The sequence below is a fragment of the Lineus longissimus genome, chromosome 3 (assembly GCF_910592395.1).
Source record: "Lineus longissimus chromosome 3, tnLinLong1.2, whole genome shotgun sequence".
In the NCBI taxonomy this organism is placed as follows: Eukaryota; Metazoa; Nemertea; class Pilidiophora; order Heteronemertea; family Lineidae; genus Lineus; species Lineus longissimus.
The window spans coordinates 15,894,320-15,920,990 of NC_088310.1; the positions used below are offsets into that span (position 1 = coordinate 15,894,320).

General features: G+C 40.6%; 1 protein-coding gene across 3 annotated transcripts in view; it reads right to left on the reverse strand.

The window, feature by feature from the left end:
• The window catches only part of LOC135484027 (uncharacterized), a 54,723-nt gene that overhangs the window by 1,484 nt on the left and 26,568 nt on the right, over positions 1-26,671 (reverse strand). Inside the window, exons 7-24 of one of the 3 annotated variants that reach the window (XR_010446412.1) lie at positions 25,767-25,859; positions 24,789-25,006; positions 22,887-23,061; positions 21,060-21,175; positions 19,448-19,505; positions 16,575-16,841; positions 15,436-15,559; positions 15,022-15,127; positions 13,991-14,133; positions 13,231-13,427; positions 12,436-12,591; positions 10,268-10,445; positions 9,619-9,812; positions 9,108-9,341; positions 8,636-8,750; positions 8,037-8,151; positions 3,282-6,348; positions 261-410 (exon numbers count right to left, since the gene is read on the reverse strand). Coding sequence is in view for 1 of the 3 variants with exons in the window: in XM_064765056.1 (XP_064621126.1) it covers positions 6,252-6,348; positions 8,037-8,151; positions 8,636-8,750; positions 9,108-9,341; positions 9,619-9,812; positions 10,268-10,445; positions 12,436-12,591; positions 13,231-13,427; positions 13,991-14,133; positions 15,022-15,127; positions 15,436-15,559; positions 16,575-16,841; positions 19,448-19,505; positions 21,060-21,175; positions 22,887-23,061; positions 24,789-25,006; positions 25,767-25,859 (2,586 nt within the window). In the remaining 2 variants the exon portion in view is untranslated. Of the gene's footprint in view, positions 1-201; positions 6,349-8,036; positions 8,152-8,635; positions 8,751-9,107; positions 9,342-9,618; positions 9,813-10,267; positions 10,446-12,435; positions 12,592-13,230; positions 13,428-13,990; positions 14,134-15,021; positions 15,128-15,435; positions 15,560-16,574; positions 16,842-19,447; positions 19,506-21,059; positions 21,176-22,886; positions 23,062-24,788; positions 25,007-25,766; positions 25,860-26,671 lie in introns of those variants that run through there. The other 2 variants (XR_010446411.1, XM_064765056.1) reach the window with 2 other exon arrangements.

The following is a 26,671-nucleotide window of genomic DNA, read 5'->3' on the forward strand; positions in this document are numbered from 1 at the left end:
GCTGTGCCTTTTATCTTGATGTGTGATGTGAACAATTTGTTGGGGAATTTAGATTGGGGGGGCCTACTGTATGTTTTCTGGCATGTCCAAATAAGGGAGGTTGAGAATAACGACTTATCGCGGACACTTATCGTGTAAAACTGTAGAAAGAGGACAAAATTTGTGTACATATGCATCTGGATGTACGTATAAGTTTCCGTGATAAGTGACTGATCTCAACCTCCCTAATCTTATCAAATCAACCTAATACATGCATGTACCTATCTCAGAGTCGAACCCACTAATAAGGCCCTTGATGCTCGGATCACCTTCTCTCATGGTGTAGTAGGCCTCTTCAGCATCAGTTGGTGGTGGTGGACGTCCCCCACCACCAGTGGCTGGATGACGCATTTCGTCCATTTTTGCCCGTGCTGAAAATGAATGAAAACAACTTATTTATTTCAGCTATTAAATGCAATACAGTCCTGATCATTTTAATCATATCAACCTCCTACATTCCTAAGATATTTTGCAAACTAATAGATAAACTAAATGACCAATTACATAAATGCAAGTATTTTCGTAAGGGTATGCCTACATGCAGGCCTTGATAAGGATTCTATTATTGTCAAAATGTTTTCATGTGGTATTGATAGTTAGCATGGTTAGTAGGCCTTCACTTTTACCTTTCTCTTTACTGGTATTGGAACAGGGCCTTATCTGACTTTTTGCAAAATGTTGGTGCTTTCTACTGAAGTCTTAACCCTACAGCTGCGTGAACTGAACTCTTGACTTCTGGGGCCGGTTTCACAAAAGTTATGGTGATAAAAGTATGTTAGTTTATCTTTTTATGTTAAAGTCCCTAACTTAGCGTTAGCTAACATAACGCTAAAATTGAGTTTCACAAATCAATGTTAGGCCCAATGTTAACTAACGCTACTTTTAAGTAAATCAATGTTAGTTGCTAGGGACATTTCCCATAATGCATTTGGTCCTCATATTGAAAGCAAGACATGCAAGATGGCTGCCTCCATAGAGAATCATTCATCTGAGACAAGACCACTAATGAATATTCATAGGTTGGAGGGTCGAGGCCTATCAATTAGACGAGTGCATGTTTTTTACTCTCAAGTACATATTTGGAGAGGTATTGAAAAAATATTTGCTGTGGCAAGTCTACAGATATAAAGAAATTATTTGATGAAAAAATTAATTACGAATTTTGCTAATTGGGTAATAGGGGGCGTGTTTTGAGTTTTTTCTGCCAGTTGGCTGAAAACATTGGAAATATCAAAGTCTGTCTAATTTGTCGATTATAAAAAAATTTCCGTGGTCAATCACCAATTTCCATCGCACCAGTTACTCGCAAGACTAACCCGTATATCATATCCGAATTTCAGTTTCACTACTTGACGCGTTCTTTGATGCGTCGCGGTCAAACATTGACAATTTAACTGCTAAAAGGCTTAAAAAATCAATTGTGGTATTGTCTCTATTTACACTACATTTTGGGTCAATATAGTGAAAAATTTGAATGTGCTCAAATCACTCTAATTCATTTAGAATATTGTATTGCTGATGATTTAAGGTCAAAACAAGCTAAAATAATGAGAAAAAAACTTAATTTGACCCAAATAAGAGTCAACCTAACCCCGGTCTAAGTTCGGTTTCATTTTTACAAGTCTTGTTGTGTTGCCATTCATTTTGTAATTTCTTTGAAACTACTTAGGCCTTGATTCTGAAAGTTGTGCCCTAAGCAGCAAAGATATTCCTAAATCACATCCTAAATTTTCAGCTCCATAGCTTGCTTATTCTGGCCAGGGCAGGTCTTTGAATTTGGTGCTGTTGGCTGCAAAATCATGACTTTTTGTCGATTTTGTCCTCTTTCGTCGCTTTGGCACAGTTGTACCACTCTTTGAAATGTCTCTCATTTCTCCAAAAATGTCCAGATATGACTTTCCTTTGTTGGAGAGTTGTGGGATGTCATCTACATTAGTTTGAAAAAAATCTCAAAATGTTAACCCCTGAAATGTACCTTCATTGAGACAAGACCACTAATGAATATTCATAGGTTGGAGGGTCGAGGCCTATCAATTAGACGAGTGCATGTTTTTTACTCTCAAGTACATATTTGGAGAGGTATTGAAAAAATATTTGCTGTGGCAAGTCTACAGATATAAAGAAATTATTTGATGAAAAAATTAATTTCGAATTTTGCTAATTGGGTAATAGGGGGCGTGTTTTGAGTTTTTTCTGCCAGTTGGCTGAAAACATTGGAAATATCAAAGTCTGTCTAATTTGTCGATTATAAAAAAATTTCCGTGGTCAATCACCAATTTCCATCGCACCAGTTACTCGCAAGACTAACCCGTATATCATATCCGAATTTCAGTTTCACTACTTGACGCGTTCTTTGATGCGTCGCGGTCAAACATTGACAATTTAACTGCTAAAAGGCTTAAAAAATCAATTGTGGTATTGTCTCATCTCAAAAGACAAAAAGGGAGAGAAAACCTAATTTTTCACACTCAGAAGCGGAAGTTTTAGTCGACGTTGTTATAAATGAACTTGGGATCTTACGATCCAGGTTTTCGTCAGATGTGACAAACAAAATGAAAAAAAACAAATGGGATGAAATTGCTCTAATGGTTAGTTCCTTTGGAGTGGCCACAAGGACCGACGCCTCTCCTCAACCGACTGGGGCCACACAATAAAATCGTCCCGTGCAGCATCTAACAGGCCAGCCACCCTGTGCACCACACGACTTACACTAGCTTTGTCTACACCGAAAGTGTCCCCAATAACTTCAAAGAAAGCTCCAGATGCAAAATAACGGAGAGCAATCAAGACTTGCACCTCAGGCGAAATTGCATGGCTTCTGTTGGTCGCACTTTCAATGTCCTCCCTGAGCATTTCAACTATCAAAACAATGGTTTCTCTGCAAAAATGCTATCTTTTAAAAAGTTTTTTGTCATTGAAGAACTCCAAGTGGTTGATTCTTTCTCTAAAATGCCGTGGAGATTGAAAAAATGGCTGGAAAGCCACAAACAGGGCCTGATTGTCCACCATTTTGTTTCAACTAACTCCAAAATAGGGATTTATCTTGGGGTTAGGAGGTCAGTTAAAGTTAGCGTTAACTTAACGCTACTTTTAAATAATTTTCTTTCTTGCAACCCAAATTAATTTTTTGGAGTTAAGTTAACGCCTAGATAAACTAACAGTGATTTTTAACTATTTTTTTCTTTTGTGCAACCGGCCCCTGATACATAATCATTTTTTGTGAGAATGGTAAAATGACTTACCTCCATGCTTTATATTCTTGTACTTTTTTTCACATTCTGCACTTGTGCGCACCACTACTCCTGCAGCGCTGTACGTAAAATGATATTTCGAAACAGTTCAAGTTCAAATTTGAACTAAGATGTAAGAATGATGCTAAAAGTAACATCACACAACAAAAAGTGCATTGCCATTGACATTTTAAAAATATCAAAGTGGTTGTTTCCATTACATTTGACCTTTTTAATCAGGCACCTCTCAAGTAAGGACAGCACTTGCCAGTCCTAAGGGTGCCCTGAATAATAGAGAGGTACTGTACTTAAGATCAAGATGACCAATTTAAACTTTTTGGCACTTTGCTCCTGCCTAAATAGTCCCCATTTCTAAAATGTTGATAAACAGATATGATGATGGCATTGTCATTGATCTTGTCAACTCTAGTCTAAAGCATTGATGCACTTGTCATAAATCTTTAACTGTATTAATATTTACACTTTACAGTGAGAGAAATATTATTTTATCATTATATTGATTGATTGTTATCAAAACTCATGTTTTTATTGTTCTTATTTCATATCTGAAATCTTTTCTACGGCTGTGACCAATTAGTAGGTAAACACATAGGGGATTCCCCAAACGCTGAGTCACACAGCAGCTGCGCTTATCTACATAATACATGCTAATGGTGACCTGATTTCCTTCTATTGGCTGAAATCGTCACACCTCCCAACCACACCTCCAAACGATCTCAAAATTAATGTTTGTTTTCTTTCGGAAATGATGTGCGATTCTGTTCGATTTCACAGCAAAAATAGGCAGTATCGTGTCTGTTTAAGGCGTGGCGAAATTTGAACTTGGGGACACACAAATTTCGGGGTAAGGCGAGTGCATTTAGGGAAGTTTTTCAGTCGGATTGTGAGTGTCTACCATGCATCGCATCGCATGCATGCATGGTGAAGCAGACGACACAACAACATTGAGTCCGTGCACCACGGGCACAAATTTTTAGCACAAAGTTTGCCCGGGGAACATCACCCCCAGTCAAGTTGTAATATTTGTACTATGCCAGGCATGAATAACTTATTGATTTATTGGTCAACCAGCCGTGTGTCGACGAGAAGACTAAAGCAGACAACAGGGAACGATTAAACTTGAAGAACACACCTCACATCCTCGGCAACGGCCTCCCAGGCGGCCCTCTTGGAAGCCTTTGACACGCAGCCCGTCCCAATGTCCCCTATCCCACTGAAACGTCCAATGCAGTGCCTCTCACGTAGGCGAACAGCCTCCATTAGCATGGCCTCCTCCTGGGATGACCAATTTGTTGCTCTTACCCGCTTGACTTCATGCACTTCCATGTTTACCTCCATTTTTCTCGGGCGTAATGTTGCTTGGCCTAGCCTACATACACAACAGTAATGATATGGTACCAATTCCGTTCTAACTGTCGGTAGTCGCCGCCCGTATTTCCGTACATCCTTAATCTTCATCTTCGTCCTTATAATGTGATGGGCTCCTTTCGGAACGTAATTGATATACTTGGGCCGCTTGGGCCCAGGGGATTTGGACAGCAAAGGAGTAAATACTAATAGCGCTTGATTGTAAGAGGGGGTGTGGGTGTGGCGCATTTATTGTCTTATCGGCTATATACATGTACATTCGGTGGTAAGTTTCAATAATGAGAGCACCATAGTTACAAAATACTAGTAATTCCTTGGAAAATTTCATCATTATGGGTCATTATCATCCGCACCGCCGAGCATCAGAAACGAAGATCAATGTGCCTCTCCCGCCATGCCCATTTCCCACGTGGTCGCGATGTGGCATTCACAATCCGACCTCCTTCATTGCCGACCAGCTGAAGAGTTCCTTGGAAACGTACTCGGGAATATTCGTAATCTCACGGAAACTCCCGAAGTCTTAGTGGAACTATCGGAGGCTGGCTGAAACGGCCGGCTCAGCACGTTTCACCTGACTTAAGTCATTTTGGGAAAACTTAGCTAAGTTCGTCTTAAGATGCTTTGAGATTCGTACTTAAGTTTTTGACTTGGCTTAGTCAAAATATTATGACTTAAGACAAATACTTAAGATTCTTTGAGAAACCGGGCCCTGGACTAATAAAAGGATCGTGGTCGAAATGAGTCATTTAACTGTGTTAAATTTGACAATGGCCATCAACACAACACACAGATTTTGAGCTATGTTTCTTGCCCAACTTATTCACTTTAATTAGTAGGCCTGTCTGTAGAGTCCAGCTCGCGGAAATACATGTATAGATGGATATCTTTGTTTGCAAAATGGCTATAAAATTCTCCGTGTTTGCGTGCGCATATGACTTTCAAAAGAGGATGGTGTGACGTAACAATATCAACGTCGCGCGATCGTTTTTGGTTTCACTTCGATACTGGCTTGGAGATCGTGACTTGGATGATATGATAGAACAAACTTGGATAAAATTTTGTCACAATAACAGTCATCATCGGTTAAGCAACCTTATGTTATCGAGAGAAATATATGTAATGTACATGTATCAACAGGAGGACGGTTTGTCAAAACCATGTTGAAGAGATACGAGATTGTGCGCGCATGGTATTTACGAATTCGCCTTGACGTCATCAGATATCCATCTATACGTTTACGATATCAAAGGACCGATTGCACTATTGAGCGGGAAACCGCCGCGGTTTGCCGTGGCTGCGAAATTCAGGATGCAAAAATAACACACTCCGGCGTAAGACCGACACACCACTTAAGTAGAATCGGTGCATAAGGCATGTACGTATCGACCGAACACTACCTATGCTGCTACATATATATGACAGTGATTTTTTGTCAATGCTACAGATAGTGAAATATTTGTTACAAAATAACCTATCCTAAAAGGAAAAAACACACTTAAGGTGTGAGAGAAATGAAACTGTGCAAGGTGTTTCGTGCAAGACTTGTGGATGCCTTTTCGCAAGAACAGGCAGCACTTCAAAGAAAAAGACACATTATTTTATATCGCATGTCTGTCCAGGAGCATTCTTTTGTTTGTCTTGTTCAACTTTCTCTCTGATATCTTCAGTTGAAGGGCTGACTTTCTTCTTCCTGAAATGTTCACAGGTTGAATAAGAATGATACGTGTATAGATAATGATAATTTTCACACTTTTTCTAGCGCCTTCCATGGTATCTTTAAACCGGTTTCTGGAAATTAATTGTTATCCGACTCTTCAGAAAATTGGGCATGCAATTTCAAGTTGCACCAAAGCGCTTATTTGAATTCGACAAAATTCGAAAAATCCTGAAATTCCAGGTCCCTAAAACAAACAGGTTTTTTTCTAGGGATTCTGGAACCGTCACTGTTTTGAGAGTCAAAATAAATTGGACTTCTTAAAAAATAACTTTTGAAGTTGAAATATCTCAATGCGCCAATGACTGCCCAGCTTTATTTTGATAGATGTCGATCTATGATGGAAGGAGCTGCAGAAAATGGAAAAGTTTCTGTGGGTAGTTGAGGGCGCGGCCTGTAAGGGGCGCTGGTAAACAGTGTTTTTTTTCTGAAAGAGTCCTTCTTTGCCTCTTTAGTTCCAAAAAGTGCCATCAGGGGCCAATCTACAGATTTGTGAATGGGAATTTTTCTCTGTTTGTGATTGTATAATTGCTAAGCTGAACCCCACTGAAATCTTTATAGGGCTGTTAGTTCACATACAGGGCTATCTGATGAACAGATTTCATTCAAATGTGATAAGGGTGTACTGAGATATTCGACCCCAAAAAGCACTGATTTCAACGTTTTCACCCACTTCGACGCCACCTATACCAGCGCGCCTTCATTATTCCACGATACATTTTTTTTAAATTTAGGACAAGCTAATGGAATCCTATCATGCATTAACTAGCTTCGGATGTTGAGGGCGCAGTCCAGGAATGCCTGAAATACATGTGTCATTTCAGAAAAAAGTACTGTTTTGCAGCGCCCCCTAGAGGCCACGCCCTCAGCTACCCACGGAAACTTATCCATTTTCCGCAGCTCTTTCCATCCCAGATCGACATCTATCAAAATAAAGCTGGGCAGTCATCGCCGCATTGAGATATTTCAACTTCAAAAGCAATTTTTTAGTAAGTTCATTTTTTACCCTCAAAACAGGGACCGTTACAGAATCCCTAGCAAAAAACTGTTTGTTTTAGGGACCTGGAATTTCAGGATTTTTCTATCTACCATAGGTCTTTCACCAAAAAATTTCAGGCAAATCTGAGACGGTCATATATCACCCACTGTCTGATTCTTTTAAAAACTGGCTATTCAGGGTGAGTTGAATTAAACTAATGAATATAGTTTAAATTGCATTAGAAATCCATGCAAATCTGCATGGGATATCACAAACATTGTTCTATAAATGCCATTCCGTGAAACGAAGATGCAATATGCTGATACAAAGTCGAGTGAACGGTTAACCCGTCAGCATTTTTTCTTCTTCAGATTTTCCAGGAGGGGAAAACATGGAAGATGCCTTTTTATCCTGCAGGAGGACAGGTGCGTGAATCTGTGGGAAGATAACCGTCACCACCAGTGCACAGTCTCATTTTAAATGTACCAAACCAATGATTGAATCCGAGTATTCAAAACTATGCAATACTCTCAGGAATGCTGGCATTCGATGTCAAAAATAGGTATGAAAAATAGGTATGAAACGTCAAAAATAGGTATGAAACGAAATTAGTTTCAGACGGACGCTACTTTCTAGGTTAGTGGGTGATGTTCACCCGATTATATGTATGTGGCATAAAACCTACCTCCTGCAGTACTTGTGAGTCCCCACTGCTACAACGATGATGATGATGACGAGAAGAGCTGACGTCACACCGGCTATTATGGCAACGGTGTTGTCCAGGGGACAGTTGGGATTGGCTGAAGAATTTTGAATAATAAGACGGAATACTGCTAACCGAAAAATCTTTGTGCCTCTTTATTTGTGCGATTCGTGAAAATTTCTATTCTGTTAAATTACGATTTTTATCACAAAATTCCTTGCAAGGACTTTCTTACCGGAAACCACCATGGCTATGAAAACCCAAAATATCCCAACAAGTACACTGCATGGAGGTACAGGAACCTTCAGTTGAGGCACTCAATCCAAGGCAAGGGCTCGTTTGCATCCCCCCCCCCCCTTCACAGCTACAACATCATGCGAGTTCACGGCGCTGATGATCATAATCGGTCGCTTTGCCTCTGTGACTTTCCGACAAGCGCAACCAAACGCAGGCCTGGCCCTTTGCATGAGCTAAAGCCAAACTCAAGCGATAGTGGACCAAAAGCAAATTACATTACTCCATCGTGACAATGACACCCAGTTGAACATATTGAAGACAACCGAGTAATATTCAGTAGGTACCTGCATTTCGAGACCATTCGGTAATACTCTGGCTGGGGTTGCAGATGTTGCATTTTTCTTTGGGATCCACTTCTCCAGGCATGTAACAGCCCGATCCAACAGTACACCCAGTGCTCTGAAAAAAAGTGTTGACACGATTTAGGCTATGCATGTACTGGTCGTTATTTGGGCGGATATAAGTTGTTTCTGTAACGAACGTAAAATATCCTGGCAATGGAAACATCCTGATTTTTAGTGCCGAATATATTTTGCTTGAACATACTATATTTTAGCCAAACACAATCCATATATATGCTGAAACGGCTGATCATGCACCAGGCCTCTCATCAAATCATCAAAGGCCATCCTGACATAACAATAAAACAATAAACTAGGCCTAACTTTGAAGATTTTTGTGAAGTAATTGGAAACGCAGCCGAATTTGCTTCAAATTTAGCACGCAACCCAAGATTTCAAATAAACAGATTCTCACCAGTTGGCTGCAGTGCCCTCTCTTTTCTTCTTGATCAATGAAGCATTTGAAGCAGACCGAGTCGTAGGCCATAAATAGTAGTTCATCTTTACTGTAGTCGTTGCCGTTGTTGTTGCTGACGGCAATCAGATAAGTTCCATTCGTACCGTTGTGGGGGCACAATACCAAGTTGAAGTTGATATATCTGGCGTACGTCTTGAACTGTTGTTTATCGTCGCGGGCACCAGTGACGGGCTAAAGAGATGAGAATATCATAAGGGAATAACTGATAGCGATTCGAAGATATTCGGCTGTAAAAACAAGAACATGAGAGCCCCCGAGAGTGGGCTATCGTGTAGGAATAAAGTTTGTGTTCCACCTGGCTGATGCAACCCCGATGCTTAAAGTTCTCCTTCATTGCACTCTTATACCCACGTGTTGTTATCATCTCCCTGTGGCGAGTGTGTGATGTCTGATAATCAGAAAATTGACGAAGGCGCTTTTCATCACCACTATGAATAATTCTACTCACATCGTATGGTGTTATTCTACATGTCAAGTCTGTTGATTTGATGTAGCCTGTCCCAAAAATCTCCGATCGCGTACAGTCTCTTCTTCCTTTGACGTTACAAAGCCCATCGCGGGAGGTATAGGAGATGATTGGAGACTTGTCTTTTGTTAGGGAACAACCACTGCCATAGAACCCGGAGTTGCAAACGCACACGCCTGAAAGACGTTTTCAAGCTTGATCAGCCAACACAAATTTCCCCCTCGGAGGTTTTCCGGCGAAATGGAAAGTCCAAAAAGGTTTTTGAGATTCTTAAAAACCTAAATGGTTTTTCGTCTGCCTGAAAAACCTCTAAGCGATTTATATTTGTATAAGCCGGAAAAAAATGTTTAATGCTAAAGAATCGAGCAAAATGAATTAACTTCAGGTCGTACCTATGAGCAGAGTCTTTATTTGAAAGACTCTGCTATGAGCAACAAACTGTCTTCAAAATAGTTGCTCGTCTTTCCATGATGATACTATCATTTACCAACTTTAGTAACGATTTTTGGACAAATGCAAAAACTTTTATGCATGGCCATTTTATGTATCTACCAACGATGAGTTTAACAGTATACACGGAAAAGCAAAGATGCTCTGGTCAAACGGAACAGTGTAAAACATCATAGTCTACCATTTTCGCAAACTCCATTGTCGCTGCAGTCGTTCAAGCATAGCGAGTCGTAGAGTACCGTTCTCCTTATGCCGCCGGGAAGAATGGTGACGTCTGGAGGATACTTCTCAGCCTCCGCTAAACATAGCGATATGATGTTTTTCAAAGTTGCCTCGGCAAACGTGGTACCATCTGTGAGCTGCAAGACAGGAGTCCGCCTAAAACATGAGTTAGCCTAAGACAGCGAAAACATATGCACAGATTTTGCAGAATGAAACCGTCTTCCTTTATGCCGCCGGGAAGAATGGTGACGTCTGGAGGATACTTCACAGCCTCCGCTAAACATAGCGACATGATGTTTTTCAAAGTTGCCTCGGCAAACGTGGTACCATCTGTGAGCTGCAAGACAGGAGTCCGCCTAAAACATAAGTTAGCCTAAGACAGCGAAAACATATGCACAGATTTGGCAGAATGAAACCGTCTTCCTGAGTGCACTATCCTTTACTTAACTTTATTTAGACTAGCTGAACGTAGTAAAAATAACTAAATTGGTGGTAACCTATTATGCAGTTCATTGACTGGAGTCAGTGATGTTATGCGATGCTACCCAGAAGCCCAGCTCACATAATCAACTACCTGAGGGAAACTAGAAACTGCTAAGATTTTTCAATGGAGCTTATTCCCGCCTTAGCTTTTAACCGGGCCGTTCAAAACTCCCCGTTTTGTAAGCGCTTCGTGATAGGTTTCCTTTCTTTAAAATGCGTTTGACCAGGACTCGATAAATGGGGGCTCCAATGAGCTAACCGTCCTACCACGAAACGCTGTTCACCAGCACAGTGAAAAAATAACGCACTACAACCCGCGACCATGCCGACGGGAAAATTATCTCTCGAATATCTTATTGTTAGCCTACAATTATTAGCATGTACTAGCATAATACCCGTGGCGCGGATTGTTTTAGGGTGTTGGCTTACTGTGGGGTCGGGGCAACTTGGGTGAAATGAAATTATATGTCTAGGGGTTGTGATGTTGTCTTGGTTTTTCATATGCGTAAAATAGGTCGATGTGTGATGTGGAGCACTCCGCGCCGACCCAAGTGTTTACAAATCGAACATGATGATTTGGGGGGATGATTTTCCTCTAAATTACTTACACATTACGCGTTTTTGGCCAAAACGACCGGAAAAATCAAATTCCACCACTCTTCAAAGTGGTCTCGACTTATTTTGACGAACTATTTCGCGAATGGTGAAGAGTTGGCGTGTTACGAACTGAGTACAACAAGAGGGTGGCAGCACCAGACGGAGGAAGTAGTTCGCCTAGGGTTTTTTCGACACCCTCCGCACGGACTCTACTCGTTCCGGAACACTCACTTACTTGTCTGCAGTGGTTAGCCTGTTTTTATTGCAGTAAAGTAATGTTAACCGGGATTTTATATTACATTTTATATTTGCCCCGGGTATTCATATAGGGAGCTGTACGCTACTTTGCGCCTAGTGCTTGGGTCGGGTGAGGCGGTTTTGTTATTATGTGACGTGTATCACGTGATGAATTCCCATACGGTACTTAGAAAAATTAAGAGCGATTAACAATGTAAGGTGAAAGAGTACGACCAAAATAAAGGGGGAAAACTGCGGAAATGGATGAATGCTTTAAACATATAGTGGCCCCAATACTTTCCCGGCTTATTTTTGTATAATCCCACACTTTTGATTTAATAGATGGCCCCATATGCAAATCAGACCTGCTGAAAAAGCCCCTTATGTTAATGAGTATGCCCATATATAGAAAGAACAAAAAATGCTATTTCTCCGAGATCGCTGCAAAGTTTACCCATTTAACCCGGCGAGGACCATCTCCATATCAACCACGACTTTCAGGAAAAGTTTCGAGGTCATCCGATCTGAACTGACAGAGGAGATTTGTGACAAACTATTTCAGCTCTACGTCCATTATAGTAGTGATTAGAACTGGTCTTTGTCGTTCAAAAGCACAACACTCACGTTTTTCCCAACGGTTACGTTATATGTAAGTTTCCTTGAAAACATTTATCTCTTCCAGTTAATCCCATTGCAATTGTTCACGTCAAGACCACCCCGTTAAAGATACATATAAAATGGTTTATAACAAATTAATGAACCCAACCTGCAAGCGACATATCTCTCATTCATTCTTTGCGTATTCCTTACCTTTATATCGACGATACAGTTCTCAATATGACTCTGGAACGTTGTCCCAAAAAAGAGTTTGCAATTCTTAACTGAGTCCTTGTTCAGCAAATAATCTTCACAAAAGGTCTTCGCCTTCGTTTGTGTCCAGTCGCTCTCCGTAGACCAAGAGGGATTCTTCATGAAACATATAAGAAAACAACGCAGTAAAACACCGAAGTGTAGAGTACATACTGTACATCCAACGACTGTAGAAATGAGAAACGAACCATTCGCCAGTCTCGTTCGAAGGACGGAGTGTTTCACAAAAAAAAACAACATTTTCTTGAAGTGTTGGTTATTATAATCGGATAATTCCTGATACTCCATTTCTACATGCACGCTACTTGCACTGGTGGTAGATGTTTTGGTGAACCCAACTTATTTTGGACGTGCATGTATACATTTTAGTAGGTCGGCAAATAATGGCTATGAGGATCTTTTGATTCTGTGGACGGTTTGCGAAAATAAATTTCGACCATTTTTAAAAGCTTCACCATGACATAAATGTCATGTTTTAAATCAAATCATCACCAAAACATTCAAAATATCATGAACATCGGAAGACATGGACAACTTCAAATAAATTGCTTGATTAAGCTGGTCTATTGTTACTTTGATGCCATGGTAAAGATACGTTGCCTGCGAAAAGGGCTTTTCAAAATGGCCGAAATTTATTTTCGCAAACCATCCACTATTGTCGGAACATTTAGTTCAACGAACGTTAAGTCCAGAAGCACAAACTAGTTTCCACATGGCTGTCTTTCATTTGTTTACCTTGGCGACATAGGAAGCATTGAATATGAATGATAGGTAGACGTCGTCCTCTTCATCTGGGGGGTTCGTCACAACTGCTCGCTTTGATAAATGAAGGAATTTCGGGGAGTGATACACCGATCTCTTCACTTTTGTTGGTGAGCAATCTTTAGGTGGATAGGAGAAATCCTTGATAAGAACACTAGTTACCTCTTCCACTAAAAAAATTAAAACAAGAGTTGTTAAGAACTTTCTTTCCGATTCTTTTGATTTTATGCATAGTAATCAGTTGGGACATGTGTAGTCGTTATAACCCAAATAGGCCCATTCATTTTCCCGCGGTCAGTTAACTTGGTACCTGGATGATATTGTATTGACTTCCTTTATGACTGCTTTCATCAATCAATCGCATGTAGCCTGATTGGCCCTTTTTGGTACAGGTGATTGTATTAATATTGTCCTTCTGATATCGAGGCGATCGACACATGCATCAAACGCAAAAAATGCTACAGAAAGTCATTTGGGCGATGTTATGGTCATTAATGTAAAGCCGGTGTAGAGGTAGAAAAGGTACCCTGGAAAAAGTGTCCGGCCCTGTTGTATTCTGACGGATTATGGTATATGGTTTGATACTCATTGTGTGCAGTCACCTATTGAATCACCTGTAGAATCGCAGACTATTTTTACCATAGCTTCGACCGTCGCATAATATCAAAATACTACACCTCTTTACCATACAATAGACAAATGTCTACAAATGTAGAATGATGAACAAAACTACCATTTTGTGGTGGACATGGGTCGGCATCCTTGTTTTCTCCGCAGTCATAGGTATGAGAGTCGTCGATACATTGGCAATAGACGGTGACATTATCTGGTTTCGTCACTTTGGCAGTACCGTGGAATAGGCTGCAACCGGTCTCACTGAAATGATAAGCTATGCATGTAATTGTTTTCATGAGGAATATCCTAGCCCTGCGAGTGGCTTTATTCATTGCCGCAATACATATGGCCCAGGGAGAACAATAAACTTCGAAGAAGAAATTCAGATCTGTCTTCACAGTCAAGTGAAAGATTAAAAACCGAGATTTTCGCTACATTAGTGTTTGGCTTAAGATGACCGCTTTAAGTGTTAATTGTTACTGACTGTTCTGCAACCAAAGTGGCATTGACTACTTCTTAAGTGTACATTGAATAATGAATACCGGACTAAATATTTCAATGAAATTAATTCTTTCATCGTTCATCAATCAATAGCCTTTAAGAAGATAATCAGCTCATTTTCCTGCTAAATTATCATAATGGGGGTCAGTGAATTCTGTCAAACAATTTCTAAACATATTTGACTGTGTTTCCAAAGTCGGTAAACATAGCCTTATATCCAAAGGCTTTTATTTATTATCTGTCACTGATAATGTTGTTGAGTGTCACCGACCACCTTTGATTATACATTTACAGTCTGTAAATGTAAATGTATATATTGTTGTCGATTATTTTACAGTGACCAGTCTGCAATTTCTCTGAATTTGATATAACAGCGCCATCTGAGTTTTATCCCAAGCATGTCTATCTACACACCGATCATCATGGTGATATACAAAGCCAATGTGAATTCTGAATAAACTTAATTTGAATTTGAATTATTGGTCCCGTAAAAAGCAACATTATTTTCCGCTGTTATACTAAATTGTACACATGATCATCCGAACATCGCTAACATCCAGACAGATCGTTTAACGCATATAAAAAAGTCCTGATCCATGCGAATATATGCACTTCCATGCGTTCCAGTCCTTCGTTTCTATATCTTACCGCCAGACGTCCATATGCTGATGTATATCTCCAGAGTACACGGAACCGTCTGGTTTCCGCAAATCTCCTGGATGACTCGATTTACCATCAAAATGACCACAGAACCCTGGAAGCAGACGGAGCAACGTGGTAAATTTGTAAGTATAGCCCCAGTCCTCACTCTGCTTCCTCCCTTTCCGCTGTTTAGACGTGACCCAAGTAATCAAGTAAGACTTCAAATAGCCTGGTCGATAAAATACATTTACATTCTTCGTACTTCGTACTTCATCGTTCGTTGCTCTTCTTAAGGATTGCGAAACTGCCGAATAGGTTCATCAGAAGCAATGAAACCAAGGTTTATTGGAAGTAGTATTTTCGTTGTTTTCATGTCAACATAATCGATGAGCATTTAAAACTAAGGGCGAAAAAACATACCTTTAGACTGTTCTCTATCAGAGATGGAAGGTACAATAATAAAATTAATGAGAGTCTTGGCATATGAATTGCTATAGTCGGTTTCGGCCATTATCTTTACATATGTCCCAGTTGGCAGATAGACCTGTAACAGATAAAGTTAATGGTCAGTATACCATGTGCACATTATGACATGTTAGCAGTTCCTGAATATGAACTACGCGTGTAAGCAGTTGGGAGTGGGGAGTTTGGAACTGGTTGTATGTATATCTTCGAAAATTAAATCAAGGTATGTTCTTAATCTGACTAAAAACACGGAGTGATTATATAACACCAGATGTTTGTCGCTACCGGACAAAAACCTGGTGCTTGTTAAAATGGCGCATGGAAGAAAATGACTTCACTTCGTCGAAATGAAGGTGTATTAGAAACTCATAAAGTCGAGACAGCTGATTTAACACGTCTTCGCCTTCAACTACCACAGTTGTCGGTCAGAATCATAGTCTTACCATTCGCCTGATTGCAAATTTGCCTATTCGCCATTTCCCTTTCATGCATGTAAGGCCGGATCGTAAGGATCGTAAGGATGTATAAGGATCGTAAGGCTCATGGATCGTTTTATCGAATTTCAATAAGAAAACTTGTCCGTGAGTTTTAACTAATCCCATGCGGTAGCTTACTCGTTTTTGCGGCCAACGCGATATGTAAGTAAGCCTTTTAAAAGGTACCACTATGGCTGGCGCGAGTGGACAAAATTCAGAATTATGCTGCGGCAGAATTCAGAATTATGCCACGGCATAATAGGAATTGTGGTGTGGCATGATTAGACCAATCAGAAGGTGGCAATCGTTTTATTTATGGTGAGGCATAAAACGCACTTCCGTCCACAATTCCTATTTATGCCGCGGCATAATTCACGAGATCCGATGTTTTGATTGGTTGATTTATGGTGCACCACAATTCTGATTTACTTCCGTCCTCCATAAATGACACTTCCGTCCACAATTCCTATTTATGCCGCGGCATAATTCACGAAATCCGAGGTTTTGATTGGTCGATTTATGGTGCACCACAATTCCTATTTATGCCGTGGCATAATTCTGAATTCTGTCCACTCGCGCCAGCCATACCAAACATCATATGTTGATACATGTACTTACATAATACACCATACCATCTTCGGTAGCATAAACACGTGTTCCCGAGGGAAGTTTACCATTCAGGGTGCTTTTATCATCATTCAAGAACATATACGCGTTGAAGTAATACTTCCTCTTCTTTGTAACATTGGGATCTTCGAATTTGTTGTTGGGACAGCTGCTGAACACAATGACTTCATCTTCAGCTTGAACCGCCACACCACAGTTGCATTTCGCATAACTCCACATCCCGGCGGCTTCAGCACAATTGATAAAGTAGGCATTCACCTATAAACGCGAAGAAAATCAATTCATTAAAACCTAACAGGAAAACACGATTCCAACAATTAAAAGCAAAGCATATAACCCATTAAGCGGGCAGGTAAAAATGGACTACAACTTGAAAATTGAACTGCATTTAAAATGTAATGCAATCATATATCGAAAAGACAGTTTACAAAATAAACAGTATTTAAGGGCCGAAACGCGTATATGAAAGCAACATCACGAGTGTCCTGTAGTTTGAGAAATGGATATCTCAGCCAAAGCCCATAAGGGCTGAGATCACTATTGACTGTTCAGTGGTACCATGGGACAAATGTGATGAAATTTTTTTTAAAAACCGTCATGCCTAAATACTGCATGGAATGTTAGGTATTTGGTTTGCACACATAATTTTATGCTTTTTTGATTTTGAATGATATCAACTAACAGGATTCAGGTCGCTTTTGAGATAGGAACTCCTTTTCTAGATTTTACGGGGTGGGAAAGATATTCTCTTACAGGCAGTAAACACAGCCCCGCATCGTGTCATTATTCAGGCATGTCTCACAAAAACGCTAATAAAACAATTTAGAATCATTGGAACTTTAAAAAATTTAGTTATGACATTGACAATAACTACACCTCTGCAAAGTTTGATGAAAATCGCAGCATTGAATTTTTTTAAATCACGAAAATGTATGTACACAAAATGTACACGGACCCTATAGCAGATTTAATTGTGTACCGAGCCCATAATTATTATTAGTGGGGTATTGGAAAACTACGGGATTTGACTGACTGGGAAAGACTGGACTGACAGTAGAAGTAAAACTGGATACCGTCACTGTAGTTTACAACAATGTCCATCGGTCCCTATTGTTGGGCTGTTGTGTTGCTCCACCGACGCGCGTTTCTGCCCCTCTAGGCTTCATCATGGTGGCTGGGGTTGACTTGCACTGTCTTGTTCGAAGTTCACAGTTTGAATGACATCATGACTCATGGGTGGTTTCTCAATGACGTTGTGACGTTACAGACTTTGTTGCAACTCTGTTGTTGAAACATTCTGTTGCAGTCAAGCAGGTGGGCTGTCCAAATGGCACATATTGAGGAGTACAGGATCAACCGATGATACACACGGACCAGACAATAAAATCAGAATAGTAGAAGTAAAACTGGATACCGTCACTGTAGTTTACAACAATGTCCATCGGTCCCTATTGTTGGGCTGTTGTGTTGCTCCACCGACGCGCGTTTCTGCCCCTCTAGGCTTCATCAGGGTGGCTGGGGTTGACTTGCACTGTCTTGTTCGAAGTTCACAGTTTGAATGACATCATGACTCATGGGTGGTTTCTCAATGACGTTGTGACGTTATAGACTTTGTTGCAACTCTGTTGTTGAAACATTCTGTTGTAGTCAAGCAGGTGGGCTGTCCAAATGGCACATATTGAGGAGTACAGGATCAGCTGATGATACACACGGACCAGACTGGACTGACAGTCATCGCTCTCCACCGCCTGTGTATGATATCCGAGTAGGAATTGGTAGCGAAGAACATGTGCTAATGTTTGTAGTTGGGGAGTGGGTCCTTGGGTGAGGCACTTGGCATGCAGAAGGGTCACTAAGTGTGAGGTGTAGGACCTTGGGCAAGGCACTTGGCAGAAAGGTCATGAAATGTGAAGTGTGAGTCGGCCTTTGGCAAGACAAGGAACAAGAAGGCATCTTAAAAGTTATAAAAGAACAGAGGGGAGCAAATTGGCAGCCATATAGGATTTTGGCATTAAGTAATCACTTCTCAGGCATAATCGATTGTGCTATCAAGGGGGTGCGTATCTTTGTTCACAGAGTTCTTGTTCCCCCAATTGTAGGGGCAGGGTTCTGCATTGGGCGCAGCTAGTCAGGAGGTCACTCGGTTACTGATGCACATCCAACGTGTGGCTAGTTCACCGATGCAGCACCCTACCATTCTGATTGGAGGAATATTATCAGACCTGGGCAATAGGACCCGGGGAATATCGGATAACACCCCATTAAGGAACTTGCAAAAAAGATCTTGTACTGGTAATACAAAACTAGACACAACATTATTGAACAGAAACGAAATGGCAAGAATGGCCGACCGACAACTGTATCATGGACATGAACAGATCAATGACCTTGCGAAACTGGATGATAAACTATGCAAATCAACAGTTACAATCGAATAATGAGATGTTTAAAAAACAGACATTGGTAGTATCAAATCAGAATTACAACTTCCCTTATCAAGCTGCATGTAAGGCAGCATCTCAACATGTGGTTGCGGGGCCATCTAGACCAATATACAATACACATCAATTAATTAATTCCCGGCAGTGAGGAGTGACGGCTGTCAGTCCAGACTTTCCCAGTCCAATCCATGTTTTCCAATACCCTAATCAAAAACGACACGTCAGACATGATAATGTGGGCTCTGTGTAAACCCAGCTTTATGCACGACATAAGATGTTGTGACTACGTGCTGGAAGAGAGAACATGCCTCATTTTTTCTTGGAGAAAGGTAAGATTCGATGAGCCAGCTTTATGTTGTGGTGAACAGACTGAGAAAAATTAGTAAGAATTATGGTTGACAGTATATAACCATGGTAACTTACTTTATAGTTCTTGTTACGATATGCGGTGAACTCGCCAGCATATTGACCCTCATATCGCCTGGAAAAAGAGCGTATATCCGTGTCAGACTACTCGTAATACTCGAAATAATCAAAATTCGGTAAATCAGGATTTTTAGCAAATGGAACACCGACAATTAACGGTCTTTTGCACACATGAACTGGTTTATTAATAATTATGCATTTGTAGCAATTGACTTTGAAATTACGTTGTGTTTGTCGGTTGTAAAGAACGTTACTAACGATGGACAAGCAAATCATCTAACAATGACACAGCATTCATATGCATGCATAACCAGATACGAAATGATGAAATTTCGTTCCAGCATGCTAACTCAATATCTGTAAGGGCAAAGCGACATCCTGCCCAATTTGAATTTGGATTATGAGGCGACATTAACCCATCGCGTACCTAGTAGGGACGATATATCGTCCCTATAATTTGTCTCCCGTATACCTAGTAGGGACGATATATCGTCATAGAACTCCCGGTACACGTTAGACACTATTGCACGGTGTATTGATGTCCCTGGTGTCTGTAGCAGACTATATTTAGTTTCATTCATCGTTCTAAGATGGCGCTGTGGTTAGATTGACATGTGTTTGCCGTTACTACACACGAGGCGATTAGCATATAAATTGGCGGTATTACTGCCACAGATACCGCATTGTATTGTGAATAACATAGCGAAACGTGGGCGTGTTGACTTGGCTAGGGCGGTTTCTATGATACTGGAGGACTCGCAAGAGTATGTGAATAGTGGCAATAGTCAAGACGAGGGTGGGGGTGAGGAAGAATCTGCTGACACCACCGACTTTGGGGTTTTTATGAATGATCACTGATCAATCAATAATCGATAGATAATCAATAACCAATAGGCTATTGATTACTGATGAATCAGTGAACAGTATATTGTAGGTCAATCATCATGATGCTTTGTAATGATCCTAATTCATTGAAAAAACTCTGTTGAAAAACGTCGAAAATATCATGTTTTTTTTGGATCAATCAATATCGGTAATCAATCGATATCAGTGATAGACAATAGCCAAAGTTCAGCAACGAGTTCTGCATATCATTTATAGCTTGTAAGTTCATCAATTACAGTTTTATACTTGTTCAAATCAGAAAATCAATAAATTTAGCATAATCAATCAAAAAGTATTGATCATAATTGATTATTGATCATCTCTTACCCAATTGATACCAGGAAACAACACCAATCGATAGCCAAGGTAATCAGCTTTACAAAAATGTATGGTTTTATTAGTCTTTGATGAATAGTAAAGGAGCTACAATTTTTTTAAGTACTCATACGCCATTAGGCATAAAACTGGTAAAATATCTCGGTACAGGGCATGCCACTTGCCTCGGTAGCGAAGGGGTTAAATCGGTATCAGAGACAACGGTATAGAAACAGAGAATACTGAGAATACTGAGAAATATCGAAATGATAGAAAGCGAAATTCCAACAGCATAGTCAGTCTAGCTGGGCAGGGTCAATAGATGGAACTACACCATGGGCAGAAATGAGGCATTTTCTTGCCTGAAAAGTAAAACGAAAAAAAACCCACACTAACATTTGTAACTTACAGGTTATCGAAGGTTGACATATGAGGATCGTTAAGAGAAAAACAGACTGAACCGGTTGTCGCTTGAGAGTTTCTGTTGACTAATTTTCCCCAACCATCAATATTCTTTGCAGTGACCTAAAAGTGATGAAAACAAAGATAAAAAGATTTAAAAAATGCTGCTCGTCTTGTTAGTAATTCTTGTCAAATACATATTTTATTATTGGACCTGGATATTACAAATGAAAGGGTTCATTAATTTGTTTCACTAGAGAGCAGTAAAATCAGTGTTGTACCAGGACCACAGGTGTGTATTTTGTATAATCGCTTAGTGCAACCTAAAAGGACTCGACTTGTGCGTATTAGGCGGGGGGGGGGGCTTTGGACCTCTTATAAAATGGTGAGTTTTGGTTGGCCCGGTAAATCCCAAACGCGAGATTGACCCGGGGAGGGGGTCACAATGGCGAGCGCCGAAGGCGCGAGATAAATATTCGCGCGCCCGTTTTGGCGGGGGGGTTTGGGGTTCCTCCCCATAAAATTTTGAAACATAGATGCTCTGAGATGCGATTTGATACCATTTTTTACATTAAAAATCACTGTTACTGACCCTTTAATAATAGGAAATTTTAGAAATGTAGATGCGATTTCAGGCCATTCCTGACGATAAATTATGTCAAAAAGCATCGAGCAGGAAATATTTTCCTGGTATCTGAGGTCAAACAGCATTAAAAATCGTTGGTCGTCAAGAGCGGGGGGGGGGCTGGACACGCCCCTGGAACATTTACCATAAGACTAGAGCCCCTGCCGGGGACGGGTAGGAGACGACCTATGGAGAGACGACTTTTTTAGCAGTTTACTCGAACGCAGATATAGCCAAACGCATGCGTTTGGCTATATCTGCGTTCAACAGCCTGGGAGTCCCTATGACGTCAGGCACGAAAATAAGTCGGCGGGAGCCTACCTAACCAATCATGCGGAATTTGATGTTTGAGCGAATTTTGAAATTCTATGAGCTAAAAATGCGGTTTCCAGGCATCATGAGGGATGTACTTGAAGGAACAAAAATGTAGGTTCTGCGCGAGCGGAGTGGGGGGGGGGGGGTCCTGATCCCCTGGACCCCCTGGACACGCCCCTGGAGAATAAGCTTTCATAGATAAATCTAAGGAGGACCCCGAATCAATTGTAAAAGTAGTTACTTTGCGATGTTTCTTGCGCTGTGCGACTCAAGCAAAATCGCGTACATGTACAGTAGACACCTCCATTCGTAAAGTAATCCGCATTATTTGAGGCTCTGCCCATATCGGCTTTACAACATAACAGATCTGTGACGGGCAAATCGCAACCCAAAGGCAGGGTGAATTCGGAACGCGATTGCGATAACACACGCGTTACGGATCTGTTGACTTACACCCAAGAATTTTGTTCTGTGCGAATAAACCAAAACTAATCGAGATTGCGTTCGATCAGACATCCAAAAAATCTCGTGCGTTGTAAAACACATGCAAGCGTTGGGAATAACATGCAAAATCGCATTCAGTGGACACCTACCCTTATTTGTGAACTAGAGAAATGATATAGGAGAAGGAATAAAAAAGAAAACTGCTGTTAGTAAAGACTGTACTGGCCATTCACGAAAAACTGGTATGTGCATGTATTGTGCCCGGGCTGGATATTTTGGAAAACAATGTCAGCTCTGTTTGGCCCTTTCAATTGCCAAAGTTTTCAGAAACACTATTGTAACACATTTTCATAAGGCTATAACGTCATTATTGCGATCCGGGGCCAAAGAGTCGATGTTTAACAATAATAGCAAACGTGTTTTATCATTCTTATCAAAATTATAACTTACGTTTACCACTGCAGCTTTCTCATTCGACACCGCATTGCCATGGTTGTCGATATGTTTGATTACGACATAGAGCTTCCGCTTAACATCTGCTGCGATGTAAAGTCCGTCCATTACCGCCTTTACGTGAATCTCATGCGTTCCATGCCAATTCTTGCTTGTCAGGTTTAGACCGCAGCTGTTATAAACATTAAGGGTCATCATTAAAGGCAGACAATGCACTCCATCCGTTCAGAAATTGAAAAAATTCCTAAACTTGAAATTGCCAATGCGTAAATTTTCCAATAATGCTGTTACATGTAGGTAGACTTTTGGACTGATTTTTAGATACTATAATTGCAAAAGTTAGGCGAATTTGCTGGCGCGATAATTGTACGACGACAATGTTTATTTCTATTTACCTGTGGAGCAAGAAAATACAAAAAAACCAACGACTTAGGTCTTTAATTGATGCTAGTGAATCTAGTGCTTTTCTACTGAAAACCTGCGACCGTCATGATATCATGGCTACGTCGCAGATAGCAATAATAGAGAAATCTCTCGTTTGCAGAGAATTTTTCTTCGGTCCAGGTTCTGATAGTGCGATACACCATTTCAAGGGTTGACACTGGATAAGGCTATTCATCTCTTTATAGCGTTGACATCTATATCATAATACTATAAGGCGGCTCGATAAAGTGCCATTTGGGGGTAGTGTTTCGTCTCGAAATTTTGCACGTTTGCAGGTGATATGTTATCCTGATGCAACGTTATGTTTATTTTCGGAAATTTACTTCAGCGGAGCAGTAATGAGGGATTTTTAATCGGACACTGTCAATTCTCCTTACCACTCACAGAAGCCAAGCCATTGCTGTTTAGTTATGCAGGGGATTAATCAATTACCTGCACTCCCTGTGGGGTGAGTAACACTACCTGTTGAACAGCTGGCTGTAGGGGGATGATTGGAACAGCCTGTACCTGTTGACCTGCTGAACCAAGGTTAATGTTATTTTCAATCCACGATTGCAGGTCACCTGATCTTCGAGATTTCGCGGGGAAAGAAATTGTAAACAAACGTATGTGTCCAGTTCAAATGTAAACAAAAATGTATTTTTGGTACTTTTGGTTGCTTGACTTGGGTTTTCCCGCAGTAAGGAGCTGGGATCAAATTGGTGGGCTATTGTCTGTGGGTGCTGTGTTAGCCAGAGCTAGCCCTTGATTATGAAGGGATTTTCAAATGAAGGTTACCATGGTCTGTTTATGTGCTCACCACAGCTTTCAATACTTGATGTATCTGAAGAGGCACTCTGAACTTGGCATGGCCTTATCAAGGAGCTGCTCACGGTGCTGAACTTCTAGCTTGCCTGTCGAGTAAGTGCCTTGCCCGAGACCTTGCTACATGTTGGAGGAGCACGCATTTTGGGGTTATAGTAGTGACTGATAGTGCAATTGGTTCGAGCCATTTGGAGGCCGACATTAGATTTTCATTGCAATTCAATCTATTCAAGGTATAGCCCATTTGAACCTGCCTGGGCTACGGGTACAATGCTAGTTCTAAATAATGATAGGCCTCCATATCAGGTGGCCCAATTAAAACGAGTAGGTTCCTATATTTAGAATTGTACAAATCTTTTAAAGGCTATTCGTATTATTATTATTCACATTCATTACCATATCAAACATAGCCAAATTTGAGGTCCGTATGTCAAATATGGTGAAAATAAGAGCAATTTCAAAAATTGATTTCCAGAGACAACTTGCAGGTAGATTTTTACTCATTGACATGAACATGCAATGCATGGCGTGGAGTTAGTACAATTCACAATAGTGACCTCATGTTCATTGGGCGAGCCAAAATTTTATCATTACGGTGCAAAATCGGGCAAAATCGTATTGATTTTTGCAGGCAGGCCTATATACACTCACTGTTCCTTCGTCTTTTCAACAGCGACCGATACTTTAGCACAAGTGTAGTGCTTGTCGTTCAAATCAAACTGAGCCTCCAAACGGACGTCTTTGGTTCCATATAATTGATTGCTAGCGAGCAACAGGTCAAGGAAGAGAATGGGTGGACCACCAAGCGTAACTTTCAAGACTTTGCTTTTTTCTCCTTCAACCAGTGTGATGGGTGTCGGAGAAATAACCTGGAATTTAATTAAGACGTAATTACAAGGTGTCAAGGAATACTAAGTGCGGATACCGGTAAAACAGGCCATGTCGATTTGGCAGAATCTGCGGGAACTGGGTGGAAACAACCTAAAAGAGTTATCAATAGCAGATATTATTTCGCCAAGCCTCTGGGAGGAAACAGACTCTCGAGGGTGAATACAGGGAAGGATGCAAAAGAAAACATGTAATGATATTAATAACCTCTTAATATTTGCAACACTTCGTCTTCTCCCCATCACAACCGATGTGGAAATCATCCGAGAAAATAATTGAGACCATTTTTCATGCATTGTTTTTCCTAAATGCTGAAGCGAAGCGAATACCTGTCATTGCAATATGTCATTGGTCCAGATGAAGTGTGTGATGAACAATTCCCTAAAAGAAATTGGTCCAGAAACACGTTTAACAGATATATCAGTATGTCAATCTATCGGCTTTGTGCGTCTGTGTCCCCTCTTTCACGAAGGCGGTGACTTTATGATTGACGCAAACCACCGATAAATCAGCATGTTGTTCAGAGGCAATAATACAATTTTTTTCTTTTATCTTGTCATTTTATATTTTATATTCATATTATAAGCACCCGGGTAATAAACAAGATGCATAATTAGGCTCGAAAGCACCAACATTAATTTAAGAGGTCTTTAAAATTGTACTGCTAATGTTTTTTTTGTAAACGATCCTTTATCAGATTTACACTGTTTATGTGGTCTCTGTGAATAAGACTAGCCTTACCGTTACTGTGGGTGTTAGAGTCTTACTGCTTCTTGGTGAACTATCAGCCACACCACATGCACTCCAACATGCCGTTACGTCACACCTCAATCCCTTCAAGACAAAGAAATAATATCTAACGTCGGCTAGTTTCTCCATGCTGTTCAGTCAGACATATTTTGCCATTTATAGTTGGTTGTAATAATACATTTCATAGTATCGAATTCAGTTCCTAAAATTTTACTAAGTGTGATCATCATATTTGATTCATACGGGTATAGCGGATTATATAATTCGCTTCGGTCGCTGATTAAAAGTTGACCATTGACACCGCCATTTTTGCTAGAATTTGACATCCTAAAAAATTGAACACTTTCATTGAAACAAAATGAATGCCAATTTCTAGAATGGGAGTCTGTTCTTTGTTTTCCAGAAAACAGCCTTCCATGATTTAAATAGGCATTCACGTGAAGGAGTGTTGTATTTTTAAAATCAATTTCCCCAATTTTTTCACAAACGAAAACTGGCTGGCGTGACGTTACCGCCTCACACTACCTGCGCAGTACTTCGTGTGTCACGTTATGCCCACCACTGATACTGGGCAGGTCTATGGGCGGTTATTTCCGCATTAAATGATGTCCTAAAACGCGTCTTTATAACTGGCGACTCGTGTGTACAGAGCAAAACGCGCGTATCTAACTCGCGACCCCTACAAAGAACATAACGCGAATGTATAACTACTGTCGCATAAACGTGCCGTCGGATAACTAGTGTCGGATAACTAGTGTCGGATAAGTGCTGTCGGATAACTGCTGTCGCATATAAGGTTCCTCAGCCTCCCGCATCGCGGCGCTCTTGTGTCTTGATGATTATTGTTTTTGCTCTAAGCGACATACGATTTACCAATTGGTAACTGTAATGTAGTA